This window comes from Solea senegalensis, linkage group LG15 (assembly GCF_019176455.1).
Source record: "Solea senegalensis isolate Sse05_10M linkage group LG15, IFAPA_SoseM_1, whole genome shotgun sequence".
NCBI classification, from domain to species: domain Eukaryota; kingdom Metazoa; phylum Chordata; class Actinopteri; order Pleuronectiformes; family Soleidae; genus Solea; species Solea senegalensis.
This window is the reverse complement of record NC_058035.1, coordinates 11,084,787-11,107,665: the sequence shown is the minus strand read 5'-3', so window position 1 is coordinate 11,107,665 and position 22,879 is coordinate 11,084,787. Positions and strand designations below refer to the sequence as shown.

General features: G+C 41.5%; 1 protein-coding gene across 4 annotated transcripts in view; it reads right to left on the bottom strand.

The window, feature by feature from the left end:
* Positions 1–1,764: 1,764 nt before the first annotated feature.
* LOC122781711 (arginyl-tRNA--protein transferase 1) overlaps positions 1,765–22,879 on the bottom strand; it is a 45,635-nt gene continuing 24,520 nt past the window's right edge. For all 4 annotated transcript variants that reach the window (XM_044045671.1, XM_044045668.1, XM_044045669.1 and 1 more), the window contains 3 exons: positions 20,946–21,045; positions 8,535–8,655; positions 1,765–2,513 (listed from right to left, as the gene is read on the bottom strand). In XM_044045671.1, coding sequence (XP_043901606.1) covers positions 2,335–2,513; positions 8,535–8,655; positions 20,946–21,045 — 400 coding nt within the window. In that variant the 3' untranslated portion in view covers positions 1,765–2,334. The remainder of the gene's footprint in view (positions 2,514–8,534; positions 8,656–20,945; positions 21,046–22,879) is intronic.

The window sequence follows — 22,879 nt, the reverse complement described above, 5'->3', positions numbered from 1 at the left end:
CTGCGTCTCATGTCGCCATGAACATACAGGAGAGCCTTCTCACCAGTCTCCTTTATCCTCTACATGCTGACCTTTGGCTGAACAGTATTTCGGCAGCAGTGCATGGTCAGTGCAGACCTCATATTTTAATAAGATTTACGAGCACAGAGACATAATGTCCAAACCCTGCCATGCTGTGTTTTGCAGTATTATGGTCTCATAAAATAACCAAAATGGTCCAGGGTACTTTCAATTTTGACAGAAAGAGGTCCACCACAGTTCTGGCACATGTCCTGATGTGTTACTCCACCAAGACTAACTAGTCGTGACAGTGCCAGGTGTGTGCGTGTGTGTGTGTGTGTGTGTGTGTGTGTGTGTATGAGTGTCTATCTCTTTGCATATTAAGTCAGAGGGTAAGCATGCCTAATGTGGGAGAGGGACAGTGAATCCAACAGGGCCACTAGCCAGCATCAGTGTTCCCGTCTTGGAGAATTAGCCTGTCAATCTATCTTATTTCAGAGGACACAGGCTGCTCTTAAACCAAGGCTCAGTTTAAACTGGAGAGACTGGCTCTCTCTCAGTCAGCACACAATCGGACAGGCGGGCTGGCTGAGTGTGTGGCACTGGAGAGCAGAACACTGTATGAATACAGGTCAAGCTGACACTTTCTGGTCAGTGGTTAGTCTGTAACTCTAACCACTGACTGCATTTGTCCAACAACTGAGAGAAAAGGACCTTGAGGAGCAGGATGTTTACTCTGTTCATTCAACTTGGCTAAATAGCTGATAAATAACGTCAACGTGAGCAGACTTGAACATGCAGGGTTGCTATTTAAATCTTCACACCATTATGATCACTCTAATGTCATGTTGTTGTTGTTGTTGAGTCTGCTGCTGATCTTTTGCCACATTGCCATGCATCGCGACGTCACCGTGTGTGAAATCCTAAGCAGGGGCTCCCTGCTGAAAAATACAGAGGACAGAATTTAGGAATGCAACTTAAATCATCATAACGCAATGCATCAGACTTTTTTCAACTTGAACTGGTGCTGCTGGTGGTAAAACCAACTCCAGAAATGGCGACGAAATGCAACTAAACGGTGGCTGTATGAAGTTTCCAATGATGCTACTATCAGACATTTCTTTTAGTGTTACCATATCACGGTATAAACTGAACTGATAATACAACAAGTGAGTGCTTTCAGTGGCTGATTGGTGTGGATCACACACTTCCAGTGTACATTTTGATATTTGCACTGCATGTTTCCTTAAGGTCTAACTATAATTATAAAAGGCATGTTTTGTACAATTTTAAAGGCACTTCAAACCCACATTTGTATTTACTTATTTATTATTTACTTTTGGCTCTTACCACCACCTGCAATTGAGTAAAAATAGTGTGAAATCATTAGGTTGTGTGGAGGATAAAGTGGCAGAAGATGAGTGAGTGAGTGAGAAACCAGAATGAATCGAAAGAGTGTTAAAACCACTGAAAACAGCAGCCACTCCTTCACAGAAAAGTAGGGATCAAGCCTTTTAACCTCTGCAGCTTGCGTATTCAAAATATGCAGCTTAAAGTGTGCATATCTCCTTTTAAGATCTTGGACAGGACCAGGACTCTTTCAGTCCAGTTTAGCCAGTCGTCTATTGAGAGCCGAGCCCCCTGTTTGGTGTCGACAGGTCATTTGCATTTGTGTTACATATGCTGCAACTCACCTGTCCAATTGGAGGTGCTGTGTTGCACGGCAGGGTCAACGTGAAAGGAAAGCCACAACCTCCAAGCAGGGAATATACAACCCCTTTATTTGGTTCAACAAAAAATAACTGCCAATATTATAAGAAAACAAAGATTTACATAAATCATGTGATAAAAATCTAAACAATGTAAGTAAATCAGGTGAGTGTATGAAGATGCCACGTAAGCAAATTTAGTGGACATTTGAGGGAACACGCTCTTCAAGTGACAGTGCAGAGATATATCCAAACCTGTGTCTGTTCAGGAGAGAAGAGCTCTCATCTACCTAATGATTCGTACATGATATTAAAATACAAAGGGTCTGGTTCCTGTGTGGAGTCAAATCAAAACGATGCGAAATATCTAAAATAAGACAAGATGATGCAGAAATCATTGGTAAAAATGTAACTCCTCAAAGATACACAGCTAATGTATGAGGCCAGTGAGTGATGGGTATAAACATACAGTAAATGGCTACTGCATTGTACAAGCCTGTAAGCATGGTGAGACTACAGGGGCACCAGAAAGCACTTTTCACAGACATACAGAAAGAGAGACACACAGATATATGCTGGGAGGGAGGTGTGGATTAAAAAGGTGCAGTGGTGTGAAGTTGTATGTTTAAGAGCGGTAAAGCAGAATTCTTTCAGCGCAGTCCTGGCCAACCAAGCTGGCATATTTCTGTACCTCCGTCTCATCGCTGGAGCCCTTGCGTTTGCGGGAGTAGACCGCATAGGGCATGACGACTCGCTTGTACAGCATCATTGCTCTGTCGATGTCCTTCAGTCCTCGGGCATCTCCTGGACACAGTCAGGCACACATGAGAACATAATAAAGACCAGAGTAGACACGTCAAGCACAATAAACACTGTCCTTATTTTCCCTCACTCATTTGGGTTAATCTCTGAGTGACTTGGCAGTGGTACACCATTATTCCGAGAAGCTGCTGGAGAAACAGAAAGCCCCAAACCTGGAGTCACGGTGGTGCAAGAACAGTTTACTGGTCTTACTTTATGGGGTCTTGCTCCCTGTTGGCTTTCAAAAATCAGCATCTCATTAGATCTTGTTAAACACTGCCAACCCTCATCAGACCACTGAAAACACTGCTAACCTCAAAAGTGCGCATGTTTAGAAACCAAACAATGGTCCTCTTAAGAGTGGGATGGAAAAAAGGGTAAAAATGATGACCCTAAAATGACCCTCACAGTTGGTGCAGAGAGGACATTCAACAGAGCCAAACTGGGCAAAAAATTCTTATCAGTCGATTGATCATTTCTGCGTTAAATGTCAGTTAACTAAAGATTCCGTTTTGCTCCTGAGTGAAACCAGTTAGCTGTGGTTTGACATTTCTTCATAGACAGAAAACAAACAGAGAAACAATTCACACATCTCACGAAAACCACTTACTGCAATTGTGTGCCATGTTTCACAATGGCATTGGATAGTATAAAATCATTATATTGATTATGAAGAAAAGTATAGATAAGTATAAAGCATTTCTAGTATAAAAGATAGAAATGCCCATCCCTTATAGTGAACAGTAGTGAGTTAAAGTCATTATTACTAAACATATAGGTTCTCAAAACTGAGCATCTACAAAATATTACCAAAGAAAAGGCACATTTTTCTACTATTTCCTAAAACGGCAGGGCGGTGTCAAAACCCTGGGATCACAGAAAAAGAAAAAAAAAGCTATGGATGAGAAAAGCTGTAAAATGGTGTTTTCTCTTCCACCAGATGTTATCAGATGTACCTCCTCAAGCAAGCTCAAGGAAAGAGAGTGCGCTGATACAAGCACAAAGCCCTGAGGCTCCATAGACCTCAAAACCCTCATCTCCATCAAGACATTTTCCTGTTTCAACCAAAATTTTCAAAGTACATTGTGAATTCATGTTTTATTTATTACCCTCCCCGCGGTAATGCTCTAACCACTATGTCTCCACCTACTCTCTGCTGAGTCACACAATTGAAGAATGCTCGATGCAAACATTTAAATGAAGAAAACCAGCAGAATGTTAAGTCTCAGCATGTGGAGAAATGGCTTTTAAAACACATACACATGTTTTGTTCCTCCCACCCCCACAAGACTTGACCATAGTTTTAGTCCACAAAGAATGAATGTGTCCTGAAGGAATGAAGTATTTAAATGCTAAATGCTTCTTTAAATAACTTGAGCTTCCGTCAGTATTGTCTTTCTAAGCATGATGTGCTTCCTCATGTTTTTTTTATCAGTGTGTCAGCCCACTATAACAGTATTTCAAATTTGTCCACTCCAGTAAGTGACTCTGCGCTAAAGAACCACAGCCTGCTGTACAGAGCAAAGTAAATAGCAGCATGTAGGTTTAAGATGGTCTATTAATCTTATCAGGAAAACCAAGCAGAGGCCCTTGGCCCGTTCTCTCGCTCTCTCTCCTTCTCTTACTCCAGTCAATCCAAACATCCGTTCCTCACATAAACAACTCTCCTTTTCTTCTCCATTCATTCTGTTCTCCATCCATGCTCCCTCTTCATTTTGAGCCACTCCAGACCCTGTTTCCGTCAGGCCCACCGGACATTCAGTGACACACCACTCTGAGGTCACAGCTCCTCTGGGTCGAGGGTTCAAGGATCAGGGGGAAGAGGAGTGCTGAGGGTCGGTCATGAAGCACTAGGGTCAGGGCTGAGGTGAGGAGCCCTGACACTTTGCCACACTCCTCTCGCTCTTCTCATGCAGCTCAAACTTTCTAAACACTTGCCTCACACCGGATGTTGGTCAATAGCAGGCCATCGGGTTACGACCACTGAATTTGATCCAGTGTTACGACTCCAAAGCAGGGCTTGGTTTTGAAAAGGAAAAGGCCAAAATGGTGGTGTACTGAGTCACAAGACTACTCTTTGACAGGAAGACCTGGGTTCAAGCCCTGGTGTTCGCACACATCCGACCAGCTGACCCCAAGTCTCTGTAACTGACCATAAATGTTGACCTCCACCGTAAAAGAAAGCAACACGGGATTTCATCGACATTATAAAGGGAATTACCATTTTTATTGTTATCAAAATTGATGTGAAATGTCCTACTGACAGTGAGACACAGTATAAAAAGTGTATATTGCAAAATATAGTATAACCTATTTCCAGCTATTTGACATAACCTGTATAAATAAATCGTATCTCAAATAAAATAAAGAGGGGGAAGCAGGTAGCTTGAGGACAATGGCTGTTGGTGGTTGAAGGCTAACACTGAATCTCCCACCTAATATTTAGGCTTCACTGTGTTTTGCTGGAACCACAGATGCAAGTCAGTCAGCGTGATGAGAAGCAAATGCATATTTGTTTGAGACATGAAATAAATTAGAGAAAAGGAGAATGAGAGTAGAGCTGAAACGATTGATCATTTAGTAATCGATTACTAAATTAATCGACAACTATTTTGATAATCGATTAATCGGTTTGAAGCTTTTTTTCATGATTAAAACAAGATTCCCGATTGTTCTTATTCTTAAGTGTGAATCATTTTATATATATTATAATTGTAGGCAGTTAAATGTAGCGTGTGTGTGTGTGTGTGTGTGTGTATGCTATATGTAATCTTGTACATCTTAGTTGGTGCCTGCTGGATGCACTTAGGACCCAGAGTGTGACGACTCGTGTCACACATCTTTGCAAGTGTTTATCCTACTGAGCGGACAATGCTCCTGCCTCTGTCAAGTGCCCACACTGATTATACGTGTATGAGAGAGAAGTTACATATGTGTTGTGTAGAATGTGTGTGTGCATGTGAGAGTACGTCCTGTATGTATATTGTGGGGGGGGTCACAAAAAGGCCCTGGGACCCTCAATGTGTCAGCAACATGCATGTAATCAATGTGAGCCTGTTTTGGACAGCATTGTGTAAACTTTAGATTAGCTGTCTTTCCACACCTCATTAGGACAACGCTGTAACCCGGTCACCACTTTAACGCACGTCCAGCTACCCCAAGGACATCTGATTCACTCCCGGGTGACACATAGAGTCTGAGGCAGGGCCTTACAAACAGGCCTAATTTTTGTTTAAAAACAGATTTTTGTTTATTTATTGTTGTATATAAGGCTATAACCTCTAACAAGCTTTTCAACAAACCAAATCTCAGTGAAGCATTTTAACTATCATCCATTTATAACACCAAATACTGACCTTATTTAAGATTTAGTGATATAAAACTTCAGGAGTTGTACTTGACAACCAACCGAAATAATCACACTGATGAAACATTCTGTTGAATATATGGTGTTACAAGTGGCAAGAGTGTAAAGTTGCTTGATTGACTTCCTTAAAAGATGCAAAAGAGATTCCCACCTTTGCCAATTCAGACTGGGCCACATGCCCTTTACAGTGTGCCATGCTGCTAACATGATGATGACACAGGCACAGGCCGACCTGGTGACTGACTGAGCATTGGGCATATTTCTGGAGAAGATATCCACATCACTGCTTCTCTGGCAGAGAACAACCTTAGCCGCAGCTCAACCTCACAAGATTGGCAACAGACCTAGAAGCCAGCCATCAGAACAGCTAGCTCAGGAATATAAGGGCACTGTGATCCTCTGGACAGCTCAGCCTGAAATAATGTCTGGCTCTATCCAAGATCAACATTCCATGCAGGAATGGAGGCTCCATGAGAGCCGCAAGCACCCCAACTTAAACTGGCCACTGTGAAAATCTCAGACTCCTAGACCACCACTTTGTAATTTGTTCCTAATCAGGGGATTAAGAGTATGATTGACAAGAGCAGGTCGGACCCACCAGTGGCTAAACTGTTAAAGCAATGCTGTAAATGATCAGCCCGTTAATGGTCTTATTTAATGCCTTCATTTTTTTACACAAATGGTGGTACATTGTGTCCACACATTGAAGCTATTCACACAATCTGAAAATGTGCAACAAAGAAGGGAGCAGAGAACCCTTTTTTGCATGTGTGCCAGAAAGTTTGATCACGTGTGCTGCTTTTCACCTTTCTCTGTGGTGCCAAATCAAAGCATGTTCATATACGTCTCATTCCTCACCCACCTCTCTTTTCTTATTTTATTATACATCTCTCTCTTCTAGTGGCAGATACCGACACCAGCCTCCCTCCATTTCACTTACCATTTCTAGAAAATTCAATTTTATTACATCCCCCATCCTGCTCTCCTGATCTATTCTTTTATTACTCCTTCTCTTATAGTCCCTGTGTACTTGATAATCAAATATCTGTCCCCTCACATCTTCTATTACTGTCCATCAGTGGCTCTTTTCTGTTTGATGATGTAGATTAATGGAGAAAAGTAAACTGGAGCTTGCTGGCCCCTGTGTACTCACTCAATCCATAAGGTTTTAAGCGCTTAGCTTGTGTATGAATATACTGTACACTAGGGCCGTCAAACAATGATCTTTGTCACAATTGTAAGTAATCGAAGAAATTCATTATTTAATTGCACTTAATCACATTTTTGTCACATGTTTAAAATGACGTTGTTTTGCAATTCACAACACTTTTTAAATCCACATCATCATATACACCAATACTTACCTGTGTATCTCGAAGAAAGCTACTTTATGAACTTTACGTTTAGATATGTTTGATTATTTCAAATCAAAATATGTGAAATGATAGTATAAGATAACACAATTTCAACTTCAGAAGCTTCTCTGTTTCATACAGGCTGTGGATTAAGGTTGGGCAGATGAACGAACCAGACTGCCACATTATCATATCATTTTAGACTTTTGTTAAAGTTAAAATAAATAAGTGTGAAACTGACCAACTCCTACACGTCCTCCCCCTCTCTATATCTCTGGGAGTTTTTATGCTTATAGGTCAGCCCTCAGTTAACTGCAAAACGTACCAACAGTCTGCTACAACTGTTCATATAATACTGTAAACCTTATTTTAGAAGCCGAGCAGTGTCATAACCTTAACGGTACAATGAGGTGTGAGGGTTTTTTTTCCGCAGCGCTATAAAGTGTAAACATGTTCAGTCTGGCTTATGTGTGAGCTGACTGGATCTAACTGCATATTCACCTAATTCCACCTGGGGCATAAAAACACAGAATCAGCAGAGGAGGATGAACAGAAAGAGATTAGAAAATATGAAGAGAGAGAGTCTTTTTGGCCATGAATCAATACAAAATACAAAAAACTAATTCTAAATTATCCTGTCTTTCAACTTCACTTACACTCTCCCTGGCCCCAGGCTCCAACACTGACAACTCAGGCTATGGGTGCCTGCCAGTCTACCTTCTACATGCGGTTTATTACCACTGATATCACTATTCTTCTAATGAACCTTCCATATCGACAACTCCAGCCCTGCTCTTACCACAATAAAGGAACATGAGGACTGTGTGCTCGGAGCTGCCGGCCGTGTTGACCCATGTTCAGTCACTGAGCGCAGCTGCACAGCAAACCCACAATTATCAATGATCGGCCACAGTGAGACTATATCAAATGTTAACACAAGGCCTAGTGGGCTGAAGACAAAGTTCAAACAGTATGCAACCCATGGACCATACATAAAAATTGTATAGTCGTCCTGAGAATGTTTGAAGGGAATTTTATGGACAAATTTGCCCACACTTGATTTGCAGTATCAGTGGACGGACGCCAGTGTGATTGACAGCTGGTATTGTCCTCTAACAGCCTGGTTGTATGGGACGTCTGTGAATTTCCACTTGCTAAACCTCAACAGGGTGATGGCCAAATTGCGATTCTGGAGCCTTCAAAATGGCAGTTCAGAATCTTTGATCCAATCACATGAGATAAACGTTGGGAAATGCTATTTCCTTAGTTTCTTCAACACAGTGAAGTGATGTATAGGTGTACCTGCATCAGGATCCTGGTTGAAACGAGCATAGCGGGAGTTCTCCAAATGTGGTAGGCATTGCTCTATTGGTACCCAAACATAGGTCTCGGGGCAAAGGAGGTCTGAAGGCCGGTACTGCCCCTGAAAAATGAAAACAGGACAGAGAGGGAAAGTTACATAAATGATTTATGACAGATTATCAATCAGCAGAGAATGCCATCAATCTTAAAGGTAATGATGTTAATCTTCCAATAGTACCAAGTCAAACTTTTGCTTACTTGAGACTCGTATCTATTTTCTTTTACATTTTAATTAATCAAATATCTTTGGGTTTTTATTTTCAGTTGGACATAGCAAGCATCTTCATGTTGTGAATGTTTTCTGACATTTTATAGACAAATTGACCACTGAAATAATGATTGGGGGTTACCATTTTGACAAGCTGTGACAAGCTGTGAAATGACCTCAGGGTCAGGATGAGGTTTGATATCTGGATTGACTGTTTACGTGCGTTGCTTCAGCTATACTTGATATAATGAGTGTTAAATCATCTGCAGTGTGCAACAGGAAGTTAAACACACACGCCTATTGTAATGCATTTGTGAAAGTCTGCATCTGACCTAACATTTAGGATGGAAAAATAAACCAAGTTGAATAAAAACAGCTGCAGGGCAAGAAAAAAGAATGACAGAGGTAGAACCAACAGAAAGAGGTCCATTATCAGGGACCTGTGTTCTATCACATGACTCCAAACAAATACAAACTGCCGAGATAGCTCTGTAAACAACCAGGCGCCTGCAACAGCCCTGCTGCACTATCTCAACACACACAATAATATTTATAGTTTATGTGACATCAAACTTTGGGGCACAGAATCCAGAATTTCACAAGCTTAGTTTCTAATACAGAACTGGGATCAGAAGGTGGTGGTAGATAGATTGAAATGAACAAAAAAATGACTGTCATAAGGAAGTTACTGTGAGCAACACAAAGGGAGACATTATTAGATGCTGTTGCTACACAGGCACTCTGACCACTGCCCATCTGTCAGTGGGCCTATATGGAGGTTATCTTGCTTGTTTTGACATGCAGGTTAGGATACCATGGCAACTGAAAAACAAAAGAATTCAAAACAAACAACACAGAGCCAGAATGTTCTTATTCTCATCTACAGCCACCTTTTTTGTTCACCCATAAAATGTATTTAAGAGGTGCAGGTAAAAGGTTATCATGTATAACAGAAGCCATATACAGCTATCCAAAAGTAAAAAAAACCAAAAAACAATTCACAGTGAAGCTAAAACATACTTTAAGTGCTTCTGCTAACAGATGGATAGGGATTGGTATGCTATGAATCTGTAGCTGCAATGAACACACACACATTGATTGGATGCTCTCCATGTCCCAACAACCTACAACTGTCTACAACTGTCACCACAGTCAGCCTGACACTCTCACACTCTACCTCACCTCTATGCACTCCTTCAACACTGGAGTGGGACACACCTCTATGTACAGAACACACACACCTGCTCTGTAGTAAACACTGCATGACACACATACTTGCTGCTATAGGCCGCTCCCCCCTGACATTGCACCTAAACTAAAGGGTGGAATCAGAGCAACAAAGCAGAAACAGCAACTAGCCGTTAAAGAAAAGGAGCCAGAGAGGAAACCAGCAAGGACAGACCTTTGGTTATTGAAACCATGAGGAAAAGCCATTTGTGTTTCATATCAGTATGCATTTCTTAAAGACATGAAATCCATTCCAGAAAGCCTCAGACCTACATTTAGTGTCTAAAGATTATATATCCAGTCTTTTGCTGTGAAGTTTCACGAGACAGAAAAGCCTATCTAACCAAAATGAGACCCTGAGTCTTCTTATGGCACAGGAACATTTCTATTCTCCCTCTGAAAAGAAAAAAGGACACAAAGTGAGATGAAGAGTATGAGAGGACACAGCGATTAGTGGTCTGGACAGAGAAAAAGAGAAAAGAAAAAGACAGGATAAAAAGAAAAGCTTAATTTTCCACAGCCTATCTGTCAGCTTCTGTTTTTTATTGGACTTGTTGCACAGCAGTGACTTTCTTTATCTTCCCACTTAACTTTTTCCTTTCCCAACTTTGGCTTAAAGGGCCAGTAATTCACAGCTGCCCCTTCTTCCCTGGCTCCTGTTCAGCCCTGTGTTTTCTGTTATGGCTTCAGTTCCCTCACAACATCTATCTCTTTGACTAACGGTTGCTTTAACCAGCAGAAATCCTGTTTTCTTTTACTGAAACTTAGAGAAGACTGCCATTGCATCTAACCTAGTGGCTGAAAGTTATGTGCACACAAGTCTATTTTGGTTTAAAATGCATAAATTCTGCTCCAAACACGCCTGCTGTCCAGTACTCCAGCATTTTAGAGTCCCAAAACGTTTGAGAAGTCTGACAATGCTGCCAACTGCTGTGCTTTAGTCTGGATAGACAGAAATAGACCTTTGAAAACAATATCTGTCCAAACTTACTTTCAGGTTCAGTTTTGCCTTGTTCTCATAACAGAAATCCAGGCTCTTACTTTTCGTAATTAGTGCTTTCAATTAACCAAGCAAACGACTGCAGAGGGGAGAATCCGCCTCCTGTTTACATTAGTATCTAATACTATAGATGCTGAGTAGTCCTGATACAGAGCTGAAATACCCACAGACAAAAATGTAGTAACATGGATGTTGTTTATATTGTTGAGTTGTACAAAGAAGTGTAAAAAGAACACGGGAAGTGACAGCCGGCATTCATATTAAGGGCCAAAAAGCTCTGTGGTAATGTTTATTGTGTGAGTATATTGTGCATGTTATTGTGTGGACTTGAGGAATACCTAGCAACTAAATAGGTAAACCGACTGAAGCTTTCCAGACCAAAGCTTGGTCCTCCTCTCATCAGTTGCTCCATTCCTCCCTTTCTAAATGCCCAAACCCTCCCACATAAACCAATCCATCACTATCCCTCCCTCCTTTCCATGCTTGCAAGTTCAGACGGATATAGAGTTGATGTTGATGAGTGACAGCCTCGCAAAGGGCTTGTTTAGAGAGACAGCGAGGGAGATGGACGGTGAACAAATGAATGGAGAAAGAAGGAAATGTACAAACTTCAGCACATGAATTTGGCTGCCATCAGAGGTGTGAGAAAAGAGATGGAGATAGTGGGAGACAGGGAGGGAGGAGAGAAAATTAGGTGCAGACGAGTAAAGGGATGGCATTTAAAATAAATAGGACACAGTATGTCTGAGGGCCAGGTCAGTATGGAGAGATGATGCTGGAAGTGGTGAATGAAGAGGGAGTGTTTGGAAAGACAAAGCTGGGATGGGAATGTGAGATGGAAAGAAGCATGAGGTGCATACGATGGTGGCCACATAGGGGGAGAAGCTTCATAAAATGCCAACTGTAAAGCTAACACAAACCTAGTGGTGCTGTGCTTTTGCTCATGAATGTGCAGAGGTCACCGTTTATAGGAACGGAATCTTCTACAGCGGAGATTTCCCAATAAACCTAACTTTAACAACACAGAGAGGAAAATGACTCAACCTCATTTAAGAAACAAGCTACCCCAGTGTAAACAATTACACAACCTCTGTCATTAGAAATAAATAAACACATATCTCCACAGGGTTTGACATGCACTTATACAACACAGTGAAGATCTATTATCACTCAGAGTCCCTTTTTGACAGACCATTATTCACTATTTTCAGGCCACACATTTTACTCTCATAAACACAGCAGTGGCCCTGCTGTCAGAGTGAACTTTATTGTCAACTTATCTTCTTCAACACAAAACTGTCACCTTCTTCCTCTCTTTCACCGAGCAACCTTGTTTTGCCTTGTTTTTCTCACACACATATGTGTGAGAAATATATGAAGAGCAATTAATCTGATAAATGAATTGAGTGTTTCGCTGCAGCCAAAGAAATCCTCTGGCTTCTTTTCTTCCTTGCTGACAGTAGTCATAGAGGTACTGTAGGTTTTGGTCTGTGTAGAGTTGAGACAATTTTTATTATCAACCATAACGTTATGTGCCACAAAATAGATGACAGGTTAAAATTCAACTCAGCTTGAGATAAACGAATGCATTATATCTAAATCATTTTACACTTTCTCCTTTGGGCTTTCTTCAGCTTTATATTTTATAACATTTCTTTTTTCCTCCGGTTTCTCCAACGCTTCTCAGCAGTGATCTGCGTACTTGCTTTCTGAGATATTTTTACACTAGAGGCTCTTCCTGACACAACCCTCCCATGTATATGTGCTTGGGAGAATAAGGAGCACACCCCCGTGGCTGGGGTCAATTTAGAGTGTCCACTTAACCCAATCAATGGCAAGCAATGGGGATTGGGTACCTTGCTCAGAGATACCCAGGCCCTTGATCTGTGAAAATTCAGACTGGCAACCCTCCAGTTACAAGCCAAGTTCCCTTTGCTGTCTATTTCCAATATTACAGAACACAAGAAGACTTCTGGATGAACTTAGTCACTGTGTTGCAGTCACAATGCAGTGTCAGTGCTCCAGTCTGGTTCTTTTTCAGGATTGGTGGAGAACAGACCAAGAGAAAGGAGGTGGACTTGTTCCAGTATGAAGGTTTCCCTGCCTCCATCTGCATTACTTTACACCAACATCTGCAGCTGATTTCCTGCTCATATCTCCAGTTGAGTTTTCACCCACCCTTCCCCTAAACTGATGTGTCCCTATATGTGTGTGCACAAGCCAGGCACTGTGCAGAAAATCTAAATGCATCGTGCATCTCTCTCACTATAACTCAAAGAAAGACCATCTATTTATACAATAAACTGCTGCTCAACTAAACATCTACGCCATCTAGTGTGAGACAGAGTGGCTCCAAGACAGATGAGGTCAATAATGTTGGACTTTGGCAAAAGATACAGTAGTGTGCAAAATAACATGCAATACAAATAGAAACTTGCTTTATAATAGTATAGGTCAAGCCTAAACACAATACTGAATAAGCTATAATGTCAAACATTGCATATGGTGATCATGCACTCAGAGAAAAACAGACATTTGACCCAAACAGACAAATGCAGTCACCATGTCACATTTTGTGGCCTAGTTGCACTCTTTGCAGTGTGTTATTCAGCTTGTTCTCATCCAGGACAAGATGGGATTCAGAGGGTATACAAAGAAGCCTAGTTTGACGCAGAGGCAGGCAGGCCTAAACGAGACTGGCCCAGGCCAGCACTCTGACCCAGGGTCAGAGTCGACCAATCTTAGCAGAAAACCAATAAACACAGGCCTTGATCCCTACATCCGTACTCTCTCTTAAACATACATCTCTCACAATACATCCCCTCTATAGTCTGTTGAAAAACATTCTACCCAGACGTAGGGGCACGGCTGAGGGGCCAGTGGTCGCTGACGGACACATGTAAACAGCACTGCTCTCACAAACAAATGCAGCTTGACAAATAACATTAAAAACCAAGAAGGTTGGACAGAGGGACAGCACCGATGAAAGACATGTCCAAACAAGCATTATGTCAGAATAGTGGCCCACACAGATGCACTCTCACCACAGTCTGTGGCATTGTGTACATATGCATGCGTGTGTGTGTGTGTGTATCCCCTGAACTTGTCTGGTGTCTGCATTTGGGGAGATTTACGCTAACTGCTGCTGTTTAAACACTCGGGGCCAGCCAAGGGTTTTTCACCATACTCAACGCATTACCACAGAACGCCCTTCAAATAAAGCTTCCAGGCTGGTAAGTCTCCCCCTTGGGCCTCTATACAATCCCCACAATCCCCTCCACCCATTCCACTCTATCCCAGCACTCCCTTGCCTTGCTATGCGTCACGGCTCCACGGATGACAGGTTAATGAGGAGAAAATATTTTTACAGGATCGCATTTCGACTGAGCTCTCAGAACCAATGGCAGCACTTTTATGGGCATCAGCTCACAGACTGGGTACTTTTATCTCTTTATCTCCTCTGGCTTTATGGGCAGGCGAGCTGTTACGCCCGTCTGACACAGACCACGGCTTACTGACTTGCAGTGGGAGCCATAGCCCCTTATCTGTGTCTTAAAACCCCAGCTCAAACTTCTGACTGTAAGACCAAACTAGAGGCCATCCACCCACACGCTGAATCAACGTCTAATTGCATTTAAGATACACACTCATTTGGCCCAGCAGTACGTATCCAAGGTTTGAATGCATTCCCTTGTCAAGAAGAGGCCAAGCATTTCAGACAAAGTGGTGTGGCTGCAGCAGATTTGAAAATAAATAGTGGGGAAGGTAATGGCAAGGCAAACACCTCAGAGTGGCAGCTAGAGGGCTCTGGATCAGCTCAGCATGACACCATCTCTAAACTTGCATTTTTACCCGCATGACCTTCATACCTCCCCCTTGCTTTCACCCTCCTGCCACCAGCCTTCACCAAGCTCCATCCTTCCACCAGCAGAGAGACTGCATCTTATGACCTGACCTTTTGAACTATGTTCCCTCAGATCCTAACCCTGTCAGCACTCTTGCTAAGGGGTGCCAAGCAGTGGCTGCACCCCCAACTGTGCTGTGGCCTGTAAATGATTTGTTAAAAACACAACTGCGGCAAGACATAAGGAAAACAAAAAGAGATGATAAAGCATAAGAGAAGAAAAATTTAAAAAAAAATCAAAAACTTTAAACAAATGTTTCTGCTGAGAGGCACACTGTTGGTGGTCTCCTGTCGAGCTAAATCAAACAACCCTGTTTCTGTCAGAAAGGCACTGTTTTAAATCGGGGGAGGGGAGAGAACTGGCAGGCAACAAAATGGGTATGCTTTGGCTTATAAATTTCACAGAGAGGGTGAAAATTGACTTGTTTTTATTTTGATGGGCACTGGTTCTGATAGGCACATTACTGGAAGGCAATGATATTGGCATAAATGCTAAATGCAGTCAAAAAAAAAGAAAGAAATGTTGCTTCATCTAAGGAAAAGAACAGAGAAAAAATAATAAGTGGCGTAAAAAAACTAAACAAAACAAAGTATGATGGCAAACACATGAGAGATGCCATTAGTCCAACATGGAACACTGCACTCACCTAAGTAACTTTATACCACCTCTATCTCTGCCATAATGACTCAGTGCATCTTAGCATGCAAATATGACAATTGGTGGAACAGGATCAGGAGTCACTCCTGCCTGCTGGCACTCTAATAACTTTAGAATAAATGAACAAAATGTGTTGCCACGTTTTATCTCCAAATGAAATCTGCTGCATGTTTTTAGTCCAATCTCTTCTCCCTCTATCAATCCTTCATCCCAACCACTATGGTAGATCACTTCGTTAACAGCTGCTGAAAGGAGAATGGAAACAAGAAGTGAAGAGGTGAATGTACTGTGCCCAGACATGTTGGACCTGTGAAGCATAAAACCACAGTATGGTATGCACTGAAAACCTTTTAAAAACAACAAAACCTATCAGGGACTTAAAATGTGTATGCAAAGAGCATAACAACACTCAAAAACATTATAGTACGCCGTCATGAACAACTCCAGCACTACCAAGAAACAGAAAAGGCAAGAGAGGAAAGATGCTGCGCATTATCATTGTTCACTCTCTAATCTCTGTGGCAAACATGCTCCATTAAATGCCTCTTAATGTACCCAGATGTAGAAGTGACACACACAGAATGTAAGGGCACACACATACACACACAATTCTGTCTGAATGAGTCCCTAGAATGAAAACAACATGCATGGAGATTGCGGAGTCCTGACAGCTGTGGCTTGCGGACTTTTAGCATGTCCTAGCCTGCCACTGCGTGCCTGAAAAGGAGACATATTTTTTAAAGAAGAGGTTTACAATTAACATAAGGTTATTGATGACCTTATGGTAATTCAAAAAGAAAAGTGGCGTTTGTCTTTGTTGAAGAGTCGCTGCTAATCTTAAAAGAAGTGAGTGAGAAAAAGATCAGGCCTAACATTGATAAAATCTAACTTTTAAAACCTTCTGTCTGCAGGTGCGTACGCCGTGAGAAAAGGAGGTCCGGCAGCCATGCCTCAGATGGGCGGTACTTTGTCATGTCTAATTGATGTCATGATAACTAAACCTCATTCAGCAGGTGACAGAATGGCCCACAGGCACTCAGTTATTAAGGCACATATGAGCAGAAGGGTGAAACTAACATCAAATTCAAAACATGCTTTTGGCTGCCGACGCCAGGATCTATTCATTTCAGGTCTGCTGAATTTGAAAAAAACTGCAGGCTGTTGAAAGAGAACTGACCAGCTCAGTCACTGCTTGTTGTTTGTCAGTGAGGAGGAGTTGGGTTGAAAGGGAACGGAGGTGCAGCTGCCTGTAAAAAGCTTTTAAAAAGTCAGTGCCATCGAGAAATGTATAATCCTTTTCATCTTGCCTCCTTTCCTCATTTGGCACACATTTTGTCACCTCTTTTTCTTTCTCTCCATGTCTCCTCTTCCTCCTGTTCTTGGTCACTTTGCTGAATTCTTCATCTTCCTCTTAGTGGAAAATGCAATAATTTCCTGAGCTCAGTGTGACATTCTTTCACTGTAAATGCTAATAACAAGAATAAAAGCCTCTTCGTGTGACTCTCTGACTCCCTCACCAAGTATGTAAAACTGTCTGAGTATAATCTATTAATTTTGTGTGTGCATGTGAATGTGTAAGTCTCTCCTCTTCTTGGACCAGGTACTACAGACTGGTAAAGTCAAGTGGGAGACCGCTTCATTTGTTATGATCAAAGTCTGCTTATTCAGTACTCATGCTTAAGTAACTGACACAGACCAGTGCTCGAATACATCTCTACAAAGTAATGGAAAATCACTACCACGCAAAATAGATCTATTACTCTTTGTTCTCTTAGTAAAAAGTGGAAACATTAAACCCCAAGGAAACAAAACATTGTCATTTGTGACTATATTTCGGTCAACCATTACTAAGTATGGCTGCTAGAAAAGCAATAACAAAGCCATATATCCCATCCCCAAATGTATAATATCATATTGGAGGACAGGGGAATAAAATACAGTGAGAAAACAAATGAAAGGTAAGTCACTTTTCAATTGTTTAGAGTAAACTGCTTGGAATCATCTTCAGATCATGTCAAGTGTGGCCGCATCCAGATGTAGGCCTATTGCAAAAGGTTTCAAAGGTGGAGTATACACTGGGGCAGCCCCTAGCTTTCAACTAGCTGATATATACACTTTCAGTGTTTGTCAACATCTAAGCACAGTCAGTCTATTCTATAAAAATATTACCAGGCCAGAGAACTGATCACTTTAATGCACAAAGTCTCACTAAGACAGTTCATTCAAATGACCTCTAGCTAGACATGTGAGGTGGAGTGACAGGAGGGCCAAGACCTTTGGTCTCATTTAGCCTCCAACAGCTTCACCTTCTGCTCTCCACAGCTCAACATCAGAGGGCCAAGGAGGGCCAAAGGAGCAGGGACTGTGGCCAGGGGCAGGATGTCACGTCTAACCCTGAACCCACCAGCCAAACCAGCAAGGCTCTGTGGGACGTTCAGTCCCAGCTTTGAGAACAAAGAAGAGGATCTGACACTGGCCATGCATTCCCCCGTTTTTGGCTGGACTCCAAGTTTTCTAGGACCCTTTAAGGAATCCAGCTCTTCAGATCCATGTCCAGGCTTTGAAAATGCATTGAGTTGATAAAAGATATTATCAACTCACTGCACATGGAGCTGTCCCCCTGGGTATGTCGCGATGTAACCTGGAGGATTCATAGTCAGTCCACTCTGAGACTGTACCTTTACATAGGTACACATAACACACATAAGGACAGCTCAGGTGGTGGCTTAACGTGTAACCTGACTACAACTTTTAAAAAACTCTTAAGTACGCCTATGAACATTATAGGGAGTCACCATAAAATGCCTTTCACAATGCAAATAGTATCAGTTACATAAACAGTGCGGTTCTATTGCTCCTCAGGGACTGAGATTACCGTATGAACAATTGCATAAAATTCCAAACTGGTTTTTGCTAGTTGGCCTTTTCAGCTTCAACTGAAAATCAGGTCATGTCAAAAATCGGGATTATACACAATTTCTTCGAACACTTGTTCTCAGAGTTTATAAGCCAATAATCAGAAATAAAAGTGATTTAAATTTAGTTTATTTTTCATATTTAACCACAGACATCACAGTGTGTCTATTTTCAAATAAGTCAAATATTTCCAAACAGGAAATATTGAAAGTTTTTTTTGTGTGAAAGCACCTTCTAAATGTGCAAAAAAAGTCTGAAAAGAGGGGCTTGTTTTTGTTTTTAAGGTATCCACAATAGTGTGGACATAGTTTTAGCAAGAGATGGGTACAGTGCGTTCCAAAGAAGTGGCAAGTGGGAAGGCGGGAGCAGATGGATAAAATGGAGAGTGGGAGTAGTGTTGAAGGTGTTTTGAGTGGTGTCCAACAGGGTGTAAGCATTGGTGTCTTGGTCTTTGAAGAGGCAACCCCCCCCAACACAATAACAGCAGAATTTAGAGGCTCCCCATCTTGAAAACGAACAATTCCACAGTATGTCTGTGCATTAATTAACTACTCTGGCTCATATGCAAATCAGACAATAGAGTGGGACACTGTGCATGTGCTGAGAGTGTGTTTGAGCGGGTGTGTTTCTATGGGAGTGTGAGATCCCAAAGGTGGGAACTGGGCAACCTTCTCACCCTTGTTCTGTGTTGCCCCAAAAGAGTAAAATAGGAAGAAGTGGGGAGGCTGTGAACAAGACACTGTGATGGCAAATACTCAATAACAGATATGGGGGGTTGAGGAGTAAATACCAGTGGAGGGAGGTTAGGTGCTGTGGCAACGATTTTCTCAGACAAACAGCACGATCAAGATTCAACACACAGACATATAAAAAGAACAAACACACAATGCATTCCATACACAGGCTTTCAAACAAGAAAATGGGCAGAGCAATATTCAAACACCAAAAACAAGATGTAAATGGATAAAAAGATGTGGCTCTCTGCCATAATATCCAATAAGACATCAAATTCCCATGGATACAAAACAGGTCCTGTGAAGATTGACATGGAATAACAGAGCAGGAGAGGAATTAGTAAATGAATGAGAGAATGAAAGGATGAATCGTAAATCTTGACGAATACAATGGACTTGCTTTCGGTCATTGTCTTTATGCAGAGTTCGGTGTGAACATGTTTGTGAGAAGTGGCCTCCAACTGTAATTGTGTAAAGATGCACAAATATTTGTGCTTATGAGTATGTCTGCTGTTGGGCTGACATTGCAAGTGTGACCTCTCTCTCAACCTTTAATGTCTTCAGCAGCCCTGTCCGCTCTTCCCCGCCTGTACCTCCCCTCTATCCCTTTTCTCCCTCTCTCACTCTCTTCCAATACTGAAATGCCCTCCATCATCAACTTTGTCTGTTTTTTACCACTCTTAACTTCAGGTTTACTGCATATGAATCTGCAGTGCAATAACTTCTCCATATGCATTTGATTACATGATGCATTTTCATGCTTATCTCATTTCAACAGGGCCAACGGATCTCTGACCTTGATTAGGTATCCTTGATTAACCTTTAAACTGTGACCAAAAGTTTATCTTTAAGGAATACCATTTAACATTAACCCACTATTATACGGGTAAGGACAGCAAAACTACAAACTGTATTATGTGAAAAGTGAAAGAAAAAGCCAGGATTCATGTGCCTTTGTGCCAGTATAATAACAAACATGAGAGCACAAACAGGGAGGAGGAGGAGGATCTCCCTCTTCCTACAGAGGGACAGTTGGCCAGATAGCATTATGAAAAAGTAATCAAGAGGCAACTATGTCTCTCACTGGTTTAAGAGATGAGGACTAAGTCTGTGTGAAGGGGTGGATTGAGAGAATAGTACAGTTAAACTGCATGGCTTTACTGTCCTTCCTCTTCAACTGACAACACAGTACAGAACAGACCCTCTCTCGTACAGAGATGATGTGAAAGACATGCTCAGTGTGAGACATTAGACAAATATGGGCTTGCACATCAAAATGTCATATATCACTGTGAAAGTTTGGGGAGTGGAGGGACTTTCCGTGAAATATTATAACCGAAGCATGGAAATCTTACACGGTTAATGATGTACACCAACATAGCAGCTTAGTAAGGATCATGTAAAGCTGCAAAGGTAATTTTTTAAAAAGTTAGATAAAATACACTACTGAAATTATGTAAAGTAAAACACACACATATATATATATATATATATTTGATGTGTATATATATATATATATATATATTTGATGTTGAAAACACATTTTTATCAAATAATAAATTATGTACACAATTAAATGTATCACTTTATTTTATATTTTATATTATTATTATTATTATTATTATTATTAACATAGCATGTCATCAGAGCTATGGCTCTGTATAAAACTGCAAACATAAGAAACGTTTTGAAGACAATGGATACCTTATACCGCATCTTGGGACAGGAGTGAATGTAAAAGCCCAGGTAGTAGTACGCCAGCTTTGGGGACTGTTTCTGCAGCTGCCGTGTGAAAGCAATCTCCCTGTGTTGAAAACACAGCAAAACATCTCGTCAGTGAGGAAATCCTAAAACATTTCTTTTGTCCAGAAACAGCACAAACACTTGCTGACTGGTGTTTATTTCTTGACATTTCACTCCAGCAACCTTTTCTCTGTGTTTACAAATCCCGGGTGGAGACCAACTGTAGTGCACTGTGGTCTTAATTTTTAATGGTGAATTGTCATGCATTGCATTTACGATCATGTTTACATTAATTAAACTAACTGCACGAAGTTGACTTCGCTTCAAAAGAGTTATATAGAATATAAAACTCATATAATAATAACTAATACAACAATATTGTAAGTGTAAATGAGGCTAGTAAGAAATTAACTGGGCACTAGCAGCTCAATGCCCAACCCGGGGAAGTAACTCAAAAAACAGCCTTTCTTGGTCTCATTTCATTACACAAAAACAACTGCCTTCTCTACCGGCATTGAGCTCTTGGGCAGAAAAGAAGGTGGGGGGTGAAAAAAGGGGGAGAGCATGTAAAATAAAGATTTAGAGCTCGGAAGATTTATATACCGTCTTCAAATACAGTAAATGTCTAACCTGCTTTATTTTTCCCCAATAGTCTCTTCCTTAATTGCATCCTTTTAGTAAAAGCCTATTTTCCCCTTTCCCTCCACCATTTCCTTCACGATTCCATAACAAAATTCCAGCTCTTCTCTATTCTCGCTTTTTGTTTCACTCTTCCTTCCACCCCTCTGTGTTTCACCCACTTGAATGAAGGGGGGAGAATTCCCTTTCTCACAATGGCTAAGAGAGAGAGAAAGAGGCCTTAAAATAAAATAGATGCACTGAGAAATAAGACATGGGACAAAGCAGGCCAAGCCAGGGAGGGGGAGAAGTGGGAGAGAGAGCAGGAGGAGAATATAAAAGAGGAGGGTCAAAAAAGAGAAAGGGGGAGAGAGGAGAGGCAGCTAGAGTGAGGTGCTAGAAGGTCACCCACTTGCTGCCAGGTTCCTGGGTTCCCATCCCCTCTCCACAATAGGGCCCCGCAGGCCTGAATTGGGGAAGGGGGGGTCAAGAGAGGCAAGGGGCTCATTCACAAAAAGCCCTGTGCCCCCCTCATTTGAAGCCTTCACACCCCAACCTCCATTGCAGCAGCTTGAGTCCGCCATTATCCACTCTTCAGCCATCTGACACTCAAGCACAAGCCAATTATCAAGCCCTCTGCTCCTGCACAGCTTCACTCATACTGATGTGCATACACATGCACACCCAGACACAAAGGGAAAGAGGAGGTGCTCACTGCAGCCTCGCATGCACGCAGAGCTGTTTCATTACCAAACATTACAGAAATACTGTTGATTAGTTTGACGTAAAACAAGGAGAAACAATGATGGGAAGAAAAGTCAAGAGTAGTTTTTTATGAAAATCAAACATATATGTACTCGGGGATGTCCCAAGTTAGTCTGCAGAATTAAGTTGAGGACAATTTTGGCTTTTTGATGAAAAATTAATAGCTATACAAAGGCTAATCCAATCAGAACCTATTTCAAATTCCTCATTTGTTTCTCAGCAAAGCAGTGGTCAAAAATATAGGACTGACAACTCAGTGTTTTGATATAATATTTTTCTGATATGTGTTATTGTATGTTTCTGTTTTTTCCCCCTAAAAGTCACAAATAAAGTGGATTTAAAAGGAAAGCATGCAAACACACACAAATCTAATCCAAAAAATATTGGATTAGATGCAATTTTAAAAAAGAACAACACAACATAATCAGGGGATCCGCATAAGAAAGTGATCCAGGTTGGACACCAGCTGTGTTTCCCTCACTGTGCCTCAGGCACCTCATTATGTGCCTCTT